General features: G+C 42.0%; 1 protein-coding gene across 8 annotated transcripts in view; it reads right to left on the bottom strand.

The window, feature by feature from the left end:
• Positions 1-16,730, bottom strand: part of ZNF236 (zinc finger protein 236) — a 98,199-nt gene extending 81,469 nt beyond the window's left edge. For 5 of the 8 annotated variants that reach the window (XM_049830162.1, XM_049830165.1, XM_049830164.1 and 2 more), the window contains exons 1-3: positions 4,523-5,058; positions 2,461-2,603; positions 379-543 (exon numbers count right to left, since the gene is read on the bottom strand). In XM_049830162.1, the coding sequence (XP_049686119.1) occupies positions 379-543; positions 2,461-2,487 (192 nt within the window). In that variant the 5' untranslated portion in view covers positions 2,488-2,603; positions 4,523-5,058. Of the gene's footprint in view, positions 1-378; positions 544-2,460; positions 2,604-4,522; positions 5,059-16,335; positions 16,396-16,557; positions 16,609-16,696 lie in introns of those variants that run through there. The other 3 variants (XM_049830170.1, XM_049830168.1, XM_049830167.1) reach the window with 3 other exon arrangements.
• Positions 16,731-17,275: the final 545 nt, after the last annotated feature.

Here is a 17,275-nt window from a genome sequence, read left to right as displayed (position 1 = left end):
AGAGTGCCCCACCATGACATCTGCCATCAAAAGTGATCACCCAGACTATTAAATCTGGGCTTAAAGTACATGAAGTCACAGGAATTGCTTCACAATAAAAGTGTTTGTAAATAACTAATCAGTTAATGTTCATATATCATATCTATCAAACATGCACAGATTCTCTTTGTTAGTAAAGAGGATGGGAACAATTGCTTATATCCAGCATATTAATTTCTGCTACTGTTATTAAAACAGACTCCCCACTAAAAGTTTTATATTTCTTCGGAATGAGAACATTTATTCAATTCTCCAATCTAAATCATATAGGTAAGGGATTAAGTACAACCATTATGACATGTCTTTTCAAAATTTAAATTATGAGGTTTAATGAATTACCTCTTCTTTCTCATGTAGCATTATATGAGCTTTCAGACTGGCTACTCTGGAGAATTTCTTGTTGCACACGGGACATGTAGGATCTTCACCATTGTGAGTACATTTATGAAGTGTCAAGTTGAATTCAACATTAAATGACATCGGACACTGGTCACATCGGTGAGGCTGTTTGTTAAAACCACAAAAATAAAGACAAAATTCAATCCTCACATAAGTTACAGATACCGTAGGTGACACATACAACCTTACAAATCAAAATGCTTAAAATGAAAAAAGAGCAATTCAAGTATCTACATATGATAATGATCCTTAATAATACCAGTCTTAATTATCCTCTATTCTTTGTATCTCACTACTGAAAATGCAAATACAGCATTTCAAGAGCATATGGGGAAAAAAGGCAGGGGAGCTAAAGAAAGCAGAGGCTCAAAACTGAGACTGTCCAAGGAGAGTGAAGTTAGCAGGAGAGAAGAATGAGCAAGAGACAGAAATAAATTTTCCTACTTTAACTGAGATTGTGAACTCTCCTTAAGCAAAATTAATAATTGAACCAGCAAAGCAAAAAGCTTAGTTTATGCTAGGATTGACTGCTCTTCAGTTGGTATCTGCACAATCAGTTTTCATTCTTGTCCTGGTTTCAGCTGGGATAAAGTTAATTTTCTTGCTAGTAGCTGGTATAGTGTTATATCTTGGATTCAGTATGAGAAGAATGTTGATAACACACTGACATTTTCAGTTGTTGCTAAGCAGTGTTTATACTAAGTCAAGGATTTTTCAGCCTCTCATGCCCAGCCAGCGAGAAGGCTGGAGGGGCACAAGGAGTTGGGAGGGGACACAGCCAGGGCAGCTGACCCAGACTAGCCAAAGGGGTATTCCATACCATGTGATGTCATGTCCAGTATATAAACTGGGGGGGGGGGGGGGGGGGTTGGCCTGGGAGGGATCGCTGCTCAGGAACTAACTAGGCATCAGCTCAGTGAACTGCATTGTGCATCACTTGTTTTGTATATTCCAATTCTGTTAATATTATTATTGTTGTTGTTGTTGTTGTTATCATCATTATCATTTTCTTCCTTTCTGTTCTATTAACCTGTTCTTATCTCAACACACGAGTTTTACCTTTTTCCTTCCAATTCTCTCCCCCATCCCACTGGCTGTGGGGGAGTGAGTGAGCAGCTGCGTGGTGCTTAGTTGCTGGCTGGGGTTAAACCACGAAAATTCTTTTAAGATCACCTTCACTTTTAGAAATAAAGGCTCTTACACAAGTGTGCAATAGCATGGTTTTAACAATAGCATCTTCCATTTTTTATGTATCAACTTTACAACATTGAAACTTGTATAAGTAGTTCTTTGCATACATGAATTATCATCTCAAAGTCCTACATTTTGTAAAAATTAATCTGTATCTACAGCTACTTCAAACAGTAATAAAACTATTTTTCCATCACATGTAAAGTAGTTTTAGCTTTGTGAAATAGAAAGCAAGGAACAGAAATTAAATGCTTCAGATTACATATGAAACCTGTGGCAAAAGCTTCATTTAAAAAGCCATTCCAGTCTTAATCACATATCTGTATTTTTCTCATTCTTTCCCAAATTTGATTTGTAAGCAGCTGAAGTGATGACATTAATTGACTAATACATACATACTAGATTAGGTTGTTTGACATTATTGAGAACATCTCTAAGAGACTAGTGGAGTCCAGTTAATCAATACGAGCATTATTTTCTTTTTATTGCTACTGTGTAGAATCAGTTTGCAAATTTGATTAAAAGAAACCCATAGATTTTCTCACCTACCTGAATATTTTATAAATCAAAGAAAATGGCTAAAATTAAAAATTACTGAACTGGAAACAACAATCTAATTAAATGACATCAAATTAAGGTCCTGTCTCAAAGGAAAAATGAGGAAACATGGAAGAGAAACTTCATAAAACTCTGAGGTCCCCAAGTAGTAATTATTAGTGATGTGATTAAAAAAAACTGAAAGCGATTTCTTGTGTTAGCTTTACTTGTCAGTGTACGAAAATATCAATATACACTGGTATTTTCTAAGTTTATATCTACTAAAATTCATACCTTGTCATTTTGCTCATGATCCCTCATATGGCGCTGGAACTGGGTCTCTTTTGGAAAAGACAGCAAACAGATTTCACACTTATGGAAGGTAGGTACTTGGTAGGGAAAATTACTGTTCTCTATATTCGGTGTCAGAACATCATCTACAAAACAAGCAACAAAACATTTGTATGAAGTCACATTTCATTTACTTATAATTTATTGTAAAACTCAGAATTCTTTGAAGCACAAACTATTCAAACTTGTGTAAGATTTTGACTTATACAAGATTCTAACTTCACGGGATCTCGAAGATCATTACTGCTTCCATTGACACAGGATCAACAGAATACATCCATCCCTCTAACCGCCAGTCACTAAGGAGATAAATAATCACCTTTTCCTAGTAATTTGAAATAAATTCTTTCTGTGCTTCATAAATACCCATCAAGTTTGCAACAAAATAAAATGCTGCCAAATACACCAGGTATGAGTACAATACTGCCAGGGATTGCTTTTAATAATATTACATCATGTGTTTCTACAAAAACCTAATACAACATAGTCAGAAGTTCTGACTACACAGGTTTTCTGCCCTCCCCTGCTGCTTTCTCTCTTTTTCTTTAAGAAAAAATTAGGCATCTTTTCTTTCTTCTACTTCTGGCAATGTAAAACCTTTATTAGTTACCTTTACAGTTGTAAAACCAATACCCATGTTTCAAAAAGCTGAGAGAGAGACAATAAACTGCAAGTCAAACTGTGTACACATGAATTCAATGGAGAAAATTATTTTTTTTATAGACCCAGTCTAAGCCCATACAGCTTTCTTGTTTTGAACTCCTACAGTCACACAGCTTTTGATATACAAGTTGCAAGATTCTATATCCTCTGGCTCAAATGGCTTAAGTCAGTCCTATAAATATTTAAGATATAAGAAAAATATTAATCCAAGTAAGTTAAACACATTTTAAACTTGAGAAGATACTGTATTACTAAGGAACTTTATTTAAGAAAAACTTTTAAAAAAAGCAATTGGCAGGAGCAGTTAAAATACATAAGAACATTCAAAGCAGTATTAATAAAATTAAAATCTGACTCATACTGCAGATTAAGGACACTAAAGTGAAAAAAAACATAGAATTCAGTTTCAAACACTGCCACAATTCAATGAAGTGCAACAACAACAGAATGCAACAGGATGCAAAAAAAAAGGGAATGCTGATTTTATTATCTACACATGCAAGGCCTGATGTTTCCCTTTAGTAAAAGTCAGTACTTCTTACCATGTAAGAATTAGGCATAGGCAACAAAACTAGAAGTTCACAGCATCCTGTTTACATTTCCTCAGAGGAAACTGAAGATTATGATTCATATAGTATTTCTGCTCAGTACTGCACCTACCTCAATGCCCTGTCTCATTCAATGCAACATTTACAAGGAAAAAAAAATATCAGCACCTTATGCCCTAACCATCATTTTTTCCTGCTAAAATTCTCATAAACAAACTTCAAAAGCTTGATGTTGAGAAAGCTCTAGGAAACATTTCAGCATAAGATATTTTGGGTGAGAAATCAACTAAAAACAACTTCCTGGGGACTTGCGCTTCCCATTTCTGGACTAAATTGCCCAATTAACTTTTGCTTTGCAAAGTTTAGTTATACAGCTTTCTGTCAGACAGAAACACTTTGCTTAAGTATCACAAATCTTTCACATATATAAGCTTAAACCTACTGCAACCTTTAAAGGACTCTCAGCTGTAAATTCATAGTATATGCAGGCACTATCAATAACATCTCTGAAAGGCTCACATTTCAAAAGCTGAAAAGCACAGCTTTAATTACAAGACACTGTCCTTTAAGTGTCCTTGTGATAAACATACCTGAGTATAATAAAGGGCACAAAATCAGTTTCTGTAAATACTGACATGATAAGAAAAAGACAGGTGAAAGAAAAATCTACTCCAGTACTTGGACTATATGAAAATGTAAAGCAAGAAGCTTTCCTAGTAGGCGATTCTCTTCTGAGAGGTACAGAGGCACCCATTTGCCAACTGACACATTTGCTAGAGAGGTGGGCTGCATACCAGGGGCTCATATCAGGGATGTCACCGAGATATTACCAAGCTTCATACGGTCCACCAACTATCATCCGCTGTTCTCGTTTCACGTGGGCACCAGTAATACAGCCAGGAGCTGTCTGAGGAGTATCAAGAAGGACTACAGAGCCCTGGGAGCGGTGGTAGTTTTTTCATCAGTCCTCCTGGTCAAAGGAAAAGGTTTGAAAGGGCCAGTCAAATCTGGCAAATCAACAAATAGTTACAGGACCAGTGCTACAGCTAGGGGTTCGGCTACTTAGACCATGGGACTCGCTTTGAAAAACCTGGTCTGCTGGGGGCTGACGGGGTCCATCTGTCAGAGAAGGGGAAGAGCATCTTCGTCATAGGCTTGCCAAGCTGGTGAAGAGGGCTTTAAACTAAAGTTGCTGCAGGAGGGAACCTCAATCCATCCCTCTCCCACTACCAGTTTGATGCCAGTGCCAGCAATAGATGCCCAGAGCCTCAAGAGGCATCACAGGTCAGCAGGAGAGCAGCTGAAGAGCAGCACAAAGGAATCCCAGCCACTCCAGCCATTAAGTCATCTTCACTGGGGCCCAACTTAAACGCCCCTATGCAAACACACACAGCATGGGGAATAAACAACAGGAGTTAGGGACGTGCACGCCTGCAGGGCTATAATCTTATTGGCATCATGGAGATGTAGTGGGATGGCTGCTGTGACCGGAGTGTTGGAATGGAAGGATAGAGGCTCTTTAGGAAGGACAGGCAGAGGAGACGAGGAGGGGGTGTCACCCTCTATGTCAATGCCCACCTGGAATGCATGGACCTCCGCCTGGGGATGGATGAGGAGCTGACTGAGAGCTTATGGGTCAGGACCAAAGGGAGGGCAGGGACAGGTGACATTATAGTGGGGGTCTGCTACAAGCCACTCGACCAGGAAGACCGAGTGGATGAAGCCCTCAATAGACAGATAGGAGCAGCCTCAGCTTCACAAGTCCTGGTCTTCATGGGGGACTTCAACCACCCCAGTATCTGTTGGAGGGACAACACGGCAGGGTATAAGCAACCCAGGAGGTTCCTGGAATGTGTTGAGGATAACTTCCTTCTCCAAGTGATGGAGGAGCCAATGAGGAGAGGTCCTATGCTGGACCTTGTTCTCACCAACAAGGAGGGGCTGGTGGGGAATGTGAAGCTCAAGGGCAGCCTTGGCTGCAGTGACCATGAAATGGCGGAGTTCAAGATCCTTAGGGCAGGGAGGAAGGTGTACAGCAAGCTCGCTACCCTGGACTTCAGGAGAGCAGACTTTGGCCTCTTCAGGGATCTGCTTGGTAGAGTACCATTTAGATTAGATGTAAGGAAGAAATCCTTCACTGGGAGGGTGGTGAGGCACTGGAACAGGTTGCCCAGCGAGGTTGTGGATGCCCCATCCCTGGGAGTGTTCAAGGCCAGGTTGGATGGGGCTTGGAGCAACCTGGTCTAAGTGGAAGGTGTCTCTGCCCATGGCAGGGGGGTTGGAACTAGACGATCTGTAAGGTCCCTTCCACCCAAAACTTTCTATGATTCTGAAAGTCTTTTCCCCTAGAAAAGGGAGTGATTGTTCAACCCCATGAAGGCCTGACCTCTCACTTTAAACTGACAACAGAAAAATGGTCCAATCCATGATTTCAGAAAGGGCTTTAAACCTTCTCCATGAACCAAAGAGATTGTCATCTTTAAACACTCACTCTGGAGATCAAAGACACTGGACAACATAGAAAAACAACACCTAAGCAACTGAAGTACCCAAAGTGTAACTTTGAAAAAATCAAAGGTGCTAACTTCTCTACAATTTGAAACACAAAAAAAGCAACACGCTCACTAGCGTCTGAATATTATTACCAAATTGCTTACTTTTTAGGTCAATAACATTTCTACATATCATTTTTATTAAGATGTGAATCATATCTGTATCAACCACAATACTGACTAATCTACAAGCTATGAATTTTCTTCTGGAATTCAAAAAGGAGTTTAAATTAACTGTATGTTAATGAAAAATCAAATATCCTTGTGACGTTTCAATAAATTGATGACTCTAAGTGTATGAACTCATAGCACCTGATGCAGAGATATGCAGCATGAAGATATTTCAGCTTTTCTTCAAAAAGAAGGAAATGATCACCACTAAAATAAACAGAAAGGGGTAACAGAAACATAACCTTAAAATATTTCATAGGTAAGAAAAAACAGCCTAGACTCTGGGAAACGAGGAGTTGAGCATATCACACCCCATGTCAAAACATGAGTTTCTCAAGACTAGTTCATGGGTCATCATAAACCCAAGCTGCCTGCAAGCCTTTCCACCTTCCTAAAAGACCCTCAGACCCCAAGGAAGTAGTAGTAGAAAGCACACATTTAGAAAATTCATTGCTTACATCTGTTAACATCTCTAGCATTACTCTTTCAAAGAAAATCTTCTTAACTCTTTCCAAAGCCAAATCTTCTGCTTTTTTGGTCCTATCTTTCATACTGCTAAAGAGCAAAAAAAATGATGTTTGGGAGTCAGAACTGGACCCCAGAATCAGCAACTGGACTGTAAGGTCCAGCTTGACTTGGCAGAGCACTCTCACTGCAGAAAACCTTAAGGATAAGGCAGAGCATATCAATTAAGGTTAGATGCCAGAAATCTTCAAAGGCTCAACTATTGGACAATCAAGCTGAAGACTGCTCTAAGTAGTTACAGCCGGTAAGAATAGAAAAACAGTCCAGTTTGGATTTAAAAGAACTCTGAAAGTTCAATTGTTTCACTTTCACTCAAAGGGCAGGATCTAGTGCACATTAAAATTAAAACACAAATTCATTTATTCATTAATGCTATGTCTGAAGTAGCTTAAGGGAAAGATGAGACTATAATCATCTTCTTTCACTTGTATTCTCACTAAAATAGTTTGGTCCTCTATTACCAGACAAATACTGGGTATTTCTGAGAGTTGCACAGCTCCCTTTTCTTAAAGATACAGGAAGTGACTTTTTATTTTATTCTTCCAGCAACAAGGAGTGTATTCAGAATAATATCCCTACTGAAATCATGCAATTGGATAACTGCAAGGACAAAACTGTTAAGTTGTGTTTAAAACGGGGAAAACAGAAAAACAGGAAAGACATTGCAAATTAAAAACAGTAACAAGCAAGTGAGCTACATTTTGACTTTTCAGGCAGGTGTCACAGACTCATAAAGTATGACTTGGGTCTGTCTTCATTTCAATATAAAAATGAAATAAAAGTTTGAGAGTTTTTTGTTGCAATAATTAATAACCAGATGAAGACACTATTTACACTGATACCTCTTTATCATAGCAATTCAAAGTAATAGCCTACCATATTTCAGGGAAATCAGCAATAAAACCCAGTTGTGCAACCATCTTTCCTTATATGAGAGAAAAAAAATGCTTTCAGATGCATCAGCCTGGATCATGAAACAAGTCAAATGCTGCAAAATACTGAATCTATCTTAAAGGCTAATATTTTTGAATACCAAAACTACACAGATGATGCCAATTCAAGAAGTTGGCAGTGGCGTATGGAACCTGTACTTTTAAATGCACTGAGAATTTGTTAATTAAAAAAGTGCAACTCTAAACTTCCCTTGCGTACCAAAGAGAAACAAAATGAAAATACCGACATAAGTGGCATAGTGTTTGATGGTCATAATTCACCATTTATCAGATTAGCAACCCTATCATAAATTCCTAATATGGTGCCTATGCTCTCAGAAAAATATAAAGTACACAGATTAAGCAATCTATTTATTGTCAGATACACACTGTCCAGACAAAAACACAAGTCTGCTAACTGTTAATGAACTAACAGAATGCCATTCAAGTCAACAACACAGAATCAAAAGTTTTGAGGTTTTTAGTTAGAGATGACATTAACTGAATCACATGAAAAGCTGGCATGCTCTTACTAGAGAGAAGCTACTTACTGACATCCATAAACAAACACACACACAGAGAAAATACAAAATGAGTATCAGAGTAACTAAGCCCCTGAAAAATAAGTGATCCTTTTAGGTCTGCACAGTACAACAATTGATAAACCTCGCTGAACAGCTGCAAAGTTTAGAACACTGACGTTTATTAATATTAGCTGCATGGAAACAGTGCAAAAGCTACTGTCTTTTTTTTTCCTTCCCTCCAATTGGCATGTTTGTCTAGTTGCAACATAAATCAGCCCTATTCCATCACAGCTTGAGAGAGACAGTCAAGCATCAATACAATTAAACAGGGGAGGACTGAGCTCATTACGCACTGTCAAACATACATTTTGTCTGTATGCTTACAGTTTGTCCAAAGTGTCCAAAAATACCAGAATCCGATTTACAAAGTACCTATCAATGATAATAAAGATGGACTTTTAAAATACTCTTAATGTTACAATCTTTAACGCTACAGCCTTTAAGTTCTTTTCAAATTAATTGTCCCTCACAGAGAAGCAGCAGCAATGAAGCTTCGGGTCAACTCAGCTACAGATTTCTGTGATACAGCCTTCATGAAAACTTGACCTCGGGAGTTGAGTCAGCAAGCAGGTGCTCTCTGCTATAAGCCACTGATGACAACTCAATGTGGAAGGAGGAAGACAGAATTAGAGCACTCCCAACCATTCCTTCCTTATGTAAGCAGCACTGTGCCTCATGACAGCCTGCAGTCCTCTCTGCAAGGCGCAGATGGACTCATTCAGCTGTAAATGCAGCACAGCCTTATTAGATCTCCAATAGCCTACTCGCATCCGACTGAGAGGACACAGCGAATACAACACTCAAGCTTGCGGAATTCATGGATGAAAACTTGTCACTGAAGTTAAATGGCAGCTGGCAAGTCTAGGAACAAAAGGGTCTGACCCTATCAAAACCTATTTACTCACTTATGAGCGGAAAGAAAGTGGGAGAACAAGAGAACAAAACAGGGGCGGCAATGTTAATATTTCCTCATACTACACTTGAAGTCATAGAGCACAAAAGATAATGAATCATTAAAACATTTTGCTTAGTTCTGCAATCATAAAAGAATCAGGTTAGTTTAAACCTTGGTCAGCATTCTTAAACAAAAACAGCAAACAGCCATTCCTCATGACTTTTGAAGGGAGGAGCAGGGGGAAAGACTCAACTCTCAGTCTATGTATTGGACCAAAATCCAGAAATCAAGCAAGATTTGCTCATATAAGACAAGGCAGTTTTATTACATTTTAGCCAATACTTAATCTGGTATTTAAAGTAGTACCAGTCCAGATACTTAGCTTCCAGGAGCACACTGCTGGGATGGATGTCCAGGTGCCAATTGCTCGGCATTTGCCAACACAAAGCAGCTGCACTCCTTTGGAGACCACAGATGACTCCAGAAGTTGCACAGTCACACTGATGCGCTGCAGGCAGCAGAGAAGCCCGACAGGACTGGTTAGATGTTAAATAGATTGTACTGGGTCTGGCTGGAATGGAGTTAACTTTCTTCATAGCAGCCCGTATGGTGCTGCGTTTTAATTTGTGACTAAAACAATGCTGACAACACACCAATGCTTTAACTATTGCTGAACAGTGCTTGTACAGTGTGAAGGCCTTCTCTGTTTCTCACTCTGCCCCTGCAATGAGCAGGATGAGGGTGGCTCAGCAATACAAACTCAGGGGTAGTCCTTCCAAGGTAGTCTTTGCTCAGAGACTGACTGAGCATCAGTCTGCTTTTGTGAGAGGTGGGGAATGTTTGCCTTTGCACCACTTGGTTTGGGTTTTTTGTTGGTTCATCATTTGGGGGTTTTGTGGTTGGTGTTTGTTTGGTTGGGTTTTTTTACTTTCCCCCTTCATTTATTAAACTGTCTTCATCCCAACCTACACACTTTTTCTTGCTTTTGCTATTCCAATTCTCTACCACCCTACTACTGCAGGAGGAAGTGAGCGAGTGGCTGGAGGGTGCTTAATTGCTGGCCAGGGTCAACCCACCACATAGAGATACCATCCACGTCATCCTAATCTACACAGACAACTGAAAATTGGCATTTCTTTAACCAACTCTGATAGCTTCATCTGACATTTAGGTAAATATTGGTATATTTACTGCTAAATATTCCAAACCAGGAGTTAACACTTTTTTTGACACCTGCATATGAATATACCAAGCTAGTATTTTTCAGTTGTTTGTTTTTACACGATTGGGATGTCTCATGCTTGAGACCTTGACCGTTACCTGTGCCCAGCCACTACACTGTTAACAGAAATTTCAGAATTAAATTATTTGCTAGATGATCTTCCCTCTTCCCAAGAGTGAATGCAATCCAACTACAGCAGAAAAACTCAAAAGAAAAAGACATGAGAGGTCTCAAACAGACATTTAATTACATTTGGAAGCACTTAATGCATAGGAAAGAATGAGGTATGAAGGTATGAGCTCAACTGCAATAGGGAATAAAATAACAAGGACCTGCAACTGGCAGAAAGCTACGGAGAAGGGACAGAACAAGGGCTGAGGTTATCACACAGCCAGAACTTAAACACAAGTTATTTAACTGCATAGATCACTGGGGAAAAAGCATAGACATATATCAAGTATAGTGAGGAACTAATGTGGAATTAAAGTACACCAGTGTAATCTAAGTCTCTCTTCTTCTCATTAAGACCCAACACACCCCTCATACACAAACCTAGATTTTGTTACTGCAGAACAGCGAGATGACCAAACAAAAGTATCACTATTAAAGCCTAAAGATTATCTTTTCTAAGGCTAAAGTTTGGCCAGTTGTCCCTCCTGCACGTTTGAAAAAGCAAATACCTACACCTATCACATTTAAAAGATTTGGCCCACATCACAGAAGCAGTACCACCACCTCTTCATTCTTGCCTGCCCAACATCACTCACTCATTCTTCTCCTGTCAGTCAGACGTCACCATATAAAATCCTAGTGCACTACTAAAATATTCCACATAGTATAAATTCAGGGAAGACCTAACCGGTAAGTTCAAGTTGCATTTTTCTTCAGTAATACAAAATTGGAATGTAAAGCCTCAGAACTGACTTTCTCCCAATTCAATCTACCCACACCCTAACTGATGCTAGAGGACTGACAGGCAGCAAAAAATACAGCCAGCTCTGCAGAGGCAGACTTAAAGCTACATCTCCTCCTCTGTGTTTCTTATCTTAGTGTATTTAATATTTACGACTCTTCATATGTGAAGTATGTTAAAATTCAGGCCCTCTGAAGGCACAACATACTCAGTTTTAACTGCACTCACAAAGGAATTCAGCTTAAACGTGTAGAAGTAGCCTTTGGGTTTAAATACAGGACATACACTCGGGGCTTAAAAACTGCTTCAGTACACCCTGCAAGTATTTCACTTTGCTGTTTCAAGAATTCCTCTTCTGCTTTTTGAGAATGATCAGACAGTTGTGAAAGTCAAAACTAGCCATTTCATGTTGCTGCTATTCAAACAGTAACAAACAGCACTGGTACAAATAGAGAGGACCTTCACTATAGGGAAGGAAAATTTAGGGGAAGAAAAGAAGACTGAGGCTCCAAGAACAGCAACAGAGTCCTCAAAATCCTTCTCATACACCTGAAATAATGACAGAAATAGCGAAGCAGTGACTACCAACTCGTGGCAACAGCTACACATTTACTGGGACAAAATGGAAATTCTCACAAATTAAGAGAAAGAACCAGTGACAAAGTCTCCAGTTTTCACAGGACCTATAGAAAACCCAGGTCCACTATAGTAGCTAATAAAATTGCCACAAGCACCCAAAATATTACTCTGGATCTGTAACAAATATGTCTTCAAACATTGTCTTTTCATTAGCTAACTGAACAGTGAAAGCCTGGTATTTATTTCAATTCCAGCTTAATAGCAACTCTTCATTGCTAAATTCTAATTAAAACAAAGAGTTTAGTAAGATTTTTCAAAATAACATCCTTACACTGTGAGGCCTACCATATTTTTAAAAGCTTTTCTCAAAGCAAAATCATATCGCATCTTCCGAAACACTTGTGTGTTTCAAGGCTTTTTCTTTTCAATTTTTAGGCACTTCTCTCAAGCTCCAAAAATATTTAAAATTAGCATCTTCTATTACACCAATATCTTAAAGAAAGCATACAAAGAATATCTTATGCAACGTCAGCTAGTAAAACTAAAAGTACATCTAACAGTTTGAGGTAGTATTAACTAAGAAAGTATCGCTAAGATATACAAGCTTAAATCAGAGAAATAAGTATATTCAGGTAGGGGCATAAGAAAACATATACCAAAATAAATAAAACCCAATAAATGTTGCCCTGCGTGTTTTCTTTGTGCTACCTTAGCTGCACAATAGCAGTGGAAATCGCTTTCTAGTGTCTTACAGAGATTCCTAAGGGAATAGAGAAAACAGAACTGCCCCTCCGCCAGTGGTTCTCAAATGAATGTTGGCAACGACACCCAACAGACTACAGAAAATTCACATGGCCTGAAACTCTGACAGCTCAAATGCTGTAATGCAGGTTACTTATAATCACAGCAGCCACACTGGAAACTCCGAGGCCACACACATGAATAATTCTTTAACTTCCTTCTTAGGTTAGAGGCTATGTCACAAGAACCTGTGTAAGGGTACTATTAGTGTGTTAACACCAATTATGTGTTAAGAGCTGTTTGTCCTTTTCTTCCTTTAAAAGCATCTGCACAGAGTAGCATTTTTTCTAATGCATTCTTCTTGCTTAATATACATACAAGGTCTCATCCTGAAACTTCCAGAAAGGCAAGAGCCAAGGACTTGCAGCACCTCTGTAGAAGGATTTGCTATACAGCCGCTGCTAAGCAGCCAGAGCAAGAATCAAGGAGTAGCAAAACCCCAAATTGCAGAAGATTAGCTCTTTTAAGCTTCTTGAGAATCATACCCTATACTGCATCCACCTCAAAGGAGAATCACAGACTGGTTAAGGTTGGAAAGGACCTCTGGATGTCATCTTTCCCAACCCCTCTGCTCAAGCAGTGCCACCTACAGCCAGTTGCCCAGGATTGCATATAAGCGTTTTTTAAATCTCTCTATGGAAGGAGACTCCACAAGTTCCTTGTATAACCAATGCCAGTGCTTTGTTGAAGTAAAAGTGTAAAAGTGTTTCCTTATGCTCAGCCCAAACATCCTGTATTTCAGTTTGTGCCCATCAGAGAGGTCAACTTGAACAGTCCAATTAAGTTAGAGAGAGAGAGAGAGAGAGAGATAATTACAAGACAGTTTGGGGAAAACACTACCAATACAAAAGAAGTTCTCTTAGAATAGCAGCCATTGAGGTTCAAGATACTGCTTTGACTGTTCCTGCCTAGAGTTCAGTTTTTTCTCTAACATACTTTATTTTCCTAGAACAAAGCTGTATTATCATAAACATACAGACTGTACAACTACAGACAGCAACACTTCTCTTCCGTGAAAGACATTAGCATACCAGGGTTGTAGGAATTCTGAGGGCACACACTAAAAAGGAAAAACACCTAAAAACGTACAGTTTCCTAAGCAAAAGATAAGAAATTTATTTTTGTAACAGCTATTTTCTAAATAAAATTCCTGCTGCTAAAAGCAAAGCCTATGGAATTCACAGCCAGTTTTCAAAGTCTGTCAGCCTGTATCTGAATGGCGCAAACAGCCAAATATTCTGAGAACGTAAATTTCCCAGATCCAAGCCGTCCTGCTCAGCCAGCTTCTTCATTCATGACCTTCTTTCAGCCACATATAAGTGTAGAAAAAAATGTGATGCTTGCCAACACCGACTTTGCCGTTTTCCCAAACTGCTGAAATCTCAAGGACCAAAAACTCCAGAATCCACGAAATCTGCCTATACAAGGCAGAGGCCTTGCAATTGCAGACTGTAGAAGTCTCTGAATCCCTGTGGTAGCCCTAGACCCTGTAATTCTAAATCACTGTCTGCAATCAAACTACCCCTATGAAACAATTTCATTAATATTTTAAAAATTAAATATATGAAAAATACAAAATATGATTGAACCCACAGTAAGTCCTGTCAGCCATACCTCTTAGCATAGGAAGGGTCTAAGATCAAGATCCAACCACAGGCAAAAGGGATAGAGCTAGAAGGCACTTTTTCTGGACAGCTTGTGTCAGTCTTGATCTTTTTCTCATTCATACACCGTGCCATTATTATAGGAGCTTACATGCATATGATACATGCGTACCCTTGCAAAAACTAATAGAGAATTAAGTAGACAGTTAAAATAAACTTTAAAAAAACCCCAAACCACAGCTTCCAAAACGGCTAACAGCCAAAGCTCTTTGTGTCCTTCTTTCTATACTTATTTAGAGCTGAGATCAAGGGCTTCAACAACAACAAAAAAATATAATAAAAACTTCCTGTGGCCCATTTGGCTTTCCATACTGGAGAAAACATTTTACCCAGCTTCACAACACTCATGTAACAGTATAGCATTACTTTTTTTTTTTCCTGCCAGTAATTCTACAGATTCTACAAGATGTATTCCACAGAAGGCTCACCTACACATTCCTCTTGAAAAGCCAGAGCTCATCTGCAAGCATTCAGAAAACCAGACATTCTAAATATATACTGAAAATATTAATGAGTTGACTTTTCATGACAGAAAGATCCATGGTATTTGAATGTTTTATGAAACCTCTCCCTGTTCTCTCTGGTTTAAAAAAAAAAAAAGTATCTATGGCCACAAGCTTGTGCTGAAAGAGAAGTCACTGAAGAGGGGTTTAGGTCTACCCGAAACACAGGATTTTTGCAGTTTGCGGGCTTTATTCAGATACTACTCATGGATCCTTAGTAAGGTCAACAGGAACGAACTACACAAAAGAGCCGTAAAACTCGCTAGCTACAAACTGCTGTCAAAAAACCCCCAAGCCCATCAAAGCAATCCCACCCTGAAGTATTCTGTAGTCATCAACGACGCTAAAATGCAAGCAAAGATTAGAAAATAAAGAGTGACACGCGCTAGTAAACGTTTGGGAAAGACCACCAGCTCTTTCTGATACATATACTCACAAAGAAAACGGCTACAAAGGTGTTTTTCAAAACCTCAAAACAAGCAAACCCTCCTTCTCGTAATCAGAAAAATGGGAGAGTGGAATCTTAGTTTCACTCGTTTATCATCCTTTATTCGAAGGGCTAATTAATTTCGCCCGGGGGAGAGGGGAGGAGGGGGGAGGCAGTGCGAGGGGGCAAGGAAAAAAAAAGGGGGGGGGGGAAGAAAAAAAAAAAAAAAAAAAAGGCACGAGAGGCGGAAGGAGTCGGGAGCCTTCCTGTCCTGCCCGCCGCAAGCCCGGCCGGGCTCTCCCTCCGGCCCTCACCCGCTCCGCCACCTGCCCCGGCAGCACCGGGAGGAAGAGGAAGGCAAGGCCGCCGGCCTGGGCCGAGAAACCCTTCCCCACCGCGGGCAAAGAAGCCAAGGCAACGGCCTGCGCCGCGGCCGCTTCGTCCCCCCCGCACCTTCTGCGGGTGAAGGGGCCATTACGGCGAGCCACCGCTCCCCGACAGGCCGCGGGCAGAGCGGCAGGGCCCGGCGGGCCAACCGCACTCGCTACCCCCGCCGCCGCCGCCGCCGTGTGTGGCGGCGGGAGCTACCCGCTCGGTATCATTCCGCAGGGCCGGGCCAGGCTCCCCTCCCTCCCCTCCGCCCTCTCTCGCCTATACACTCACACAATAGACCCGGCCTTCCTCCCCCATATCCGGGGACTATATGCGGAGCCCGCGGAGGCTTTTTTTTTTTTTTTTTTTTCCTCTCTCTCTCCTCCTTTCCGCCTTCTCGCCGCGCCCCGTTCTCTTCTTCCACCTCCCCGGGCGCCTATCCCGCTCAGCCCGGCCGCGCTCTTTACCTGACTCGGTGCCGGCCCTGCTACTCTCCCTGCTGCCTTTGGAAGGCCGCCCCCTCGGCATGGCTGCCCCCACCCCCTCCCTCCCCCCTCCCCTCCTCGAGCGCGCGCACACACACACACACTTGGCAACGGCGGAAGGACGCGGCGGTTGGTGAAGGGAGGAGGACCGGGGGGGGGCGGGGACGAGAAAGAAAGAGAGAGAGAGAGAGAGAGAGAACGAACCCGGCCCTATACGGGGGCCGACGGGGACTCGGCGCCGTGGGAGTAGGCCGCGGGGGGGGGGGGGGGAGCTGGCGCAGGCGCACAGCGGCCCGCCGTGGGAGGGAGGGAGAAAAGCGAGCAGGGCTAGAAGCGAACTCACGGCAAGGGCAGGCGGCGCAGGCGCACTGAGGGCGCCTCGGGGCGGGGGGGGGGGGTACCCGGCGGTGTCAAAGAGGTCGCGGAGGGGCGGTGGCAGGGAGGCTTAGTTGCGCATGCGCCAGGTGGCGAGGTTGGGGGGAGGAGGATTTATGTGGCTGCGCGCCTTAACGGGGGGTGGTACATCCGGGTGTGGCGGCGCATGCGTACGGGTGGCGGGAAGCGGCGGGCGCTGGTGGAGTGCGGTTGTGTGTGGCGCGGTCGGGGCCTCCGCTCCTCCTGGCCGTAGGAGCCGGCGCCCCGGGTCTGCGTGCTCTGTGGCTCCCGCAGGAGGGTTGAAGTTTCCCATTCAGAGCGTAGAAACGGGCGGGGCGGCCTCAGGTCCCGGGGCGGCCTCAGGTCCCGGGGCGGCCTCAGGTCCCGGGGCGGCCTCAGGTCCCGGGGCGGCCTCAGGTCCCGGGGCGGCCTCAGGTCCCGGGGCGGCCTCAGGTCCCGGGGCGGCCTCAGGTCCCGGGGCGGCCGGGCCCTCAGGCGCCGTTCCCTGGGGGCGATCGTTCTCTGCGCCGTCCCCGAGTTCTGGTTT

Source organism: Accipiter gentilis, chromosome 27 (genome assembly GCF_929443795.1).
Source record: "Accipiter gentilis chromosome 27, bAccGen1.1, whole genome shotgun sequence".
In the NCBI taxonomy this organism is placed as follows: Eukaryota; Metazoa; Chordata; class Aves; order Accipitriformes; family Accipitridae; genus Astur; species Astur gentilis.
Note: the sequence above shows the minus strand (reverse complement) of the source record. Positions and strands in the feature narration are given on the sequence as shown.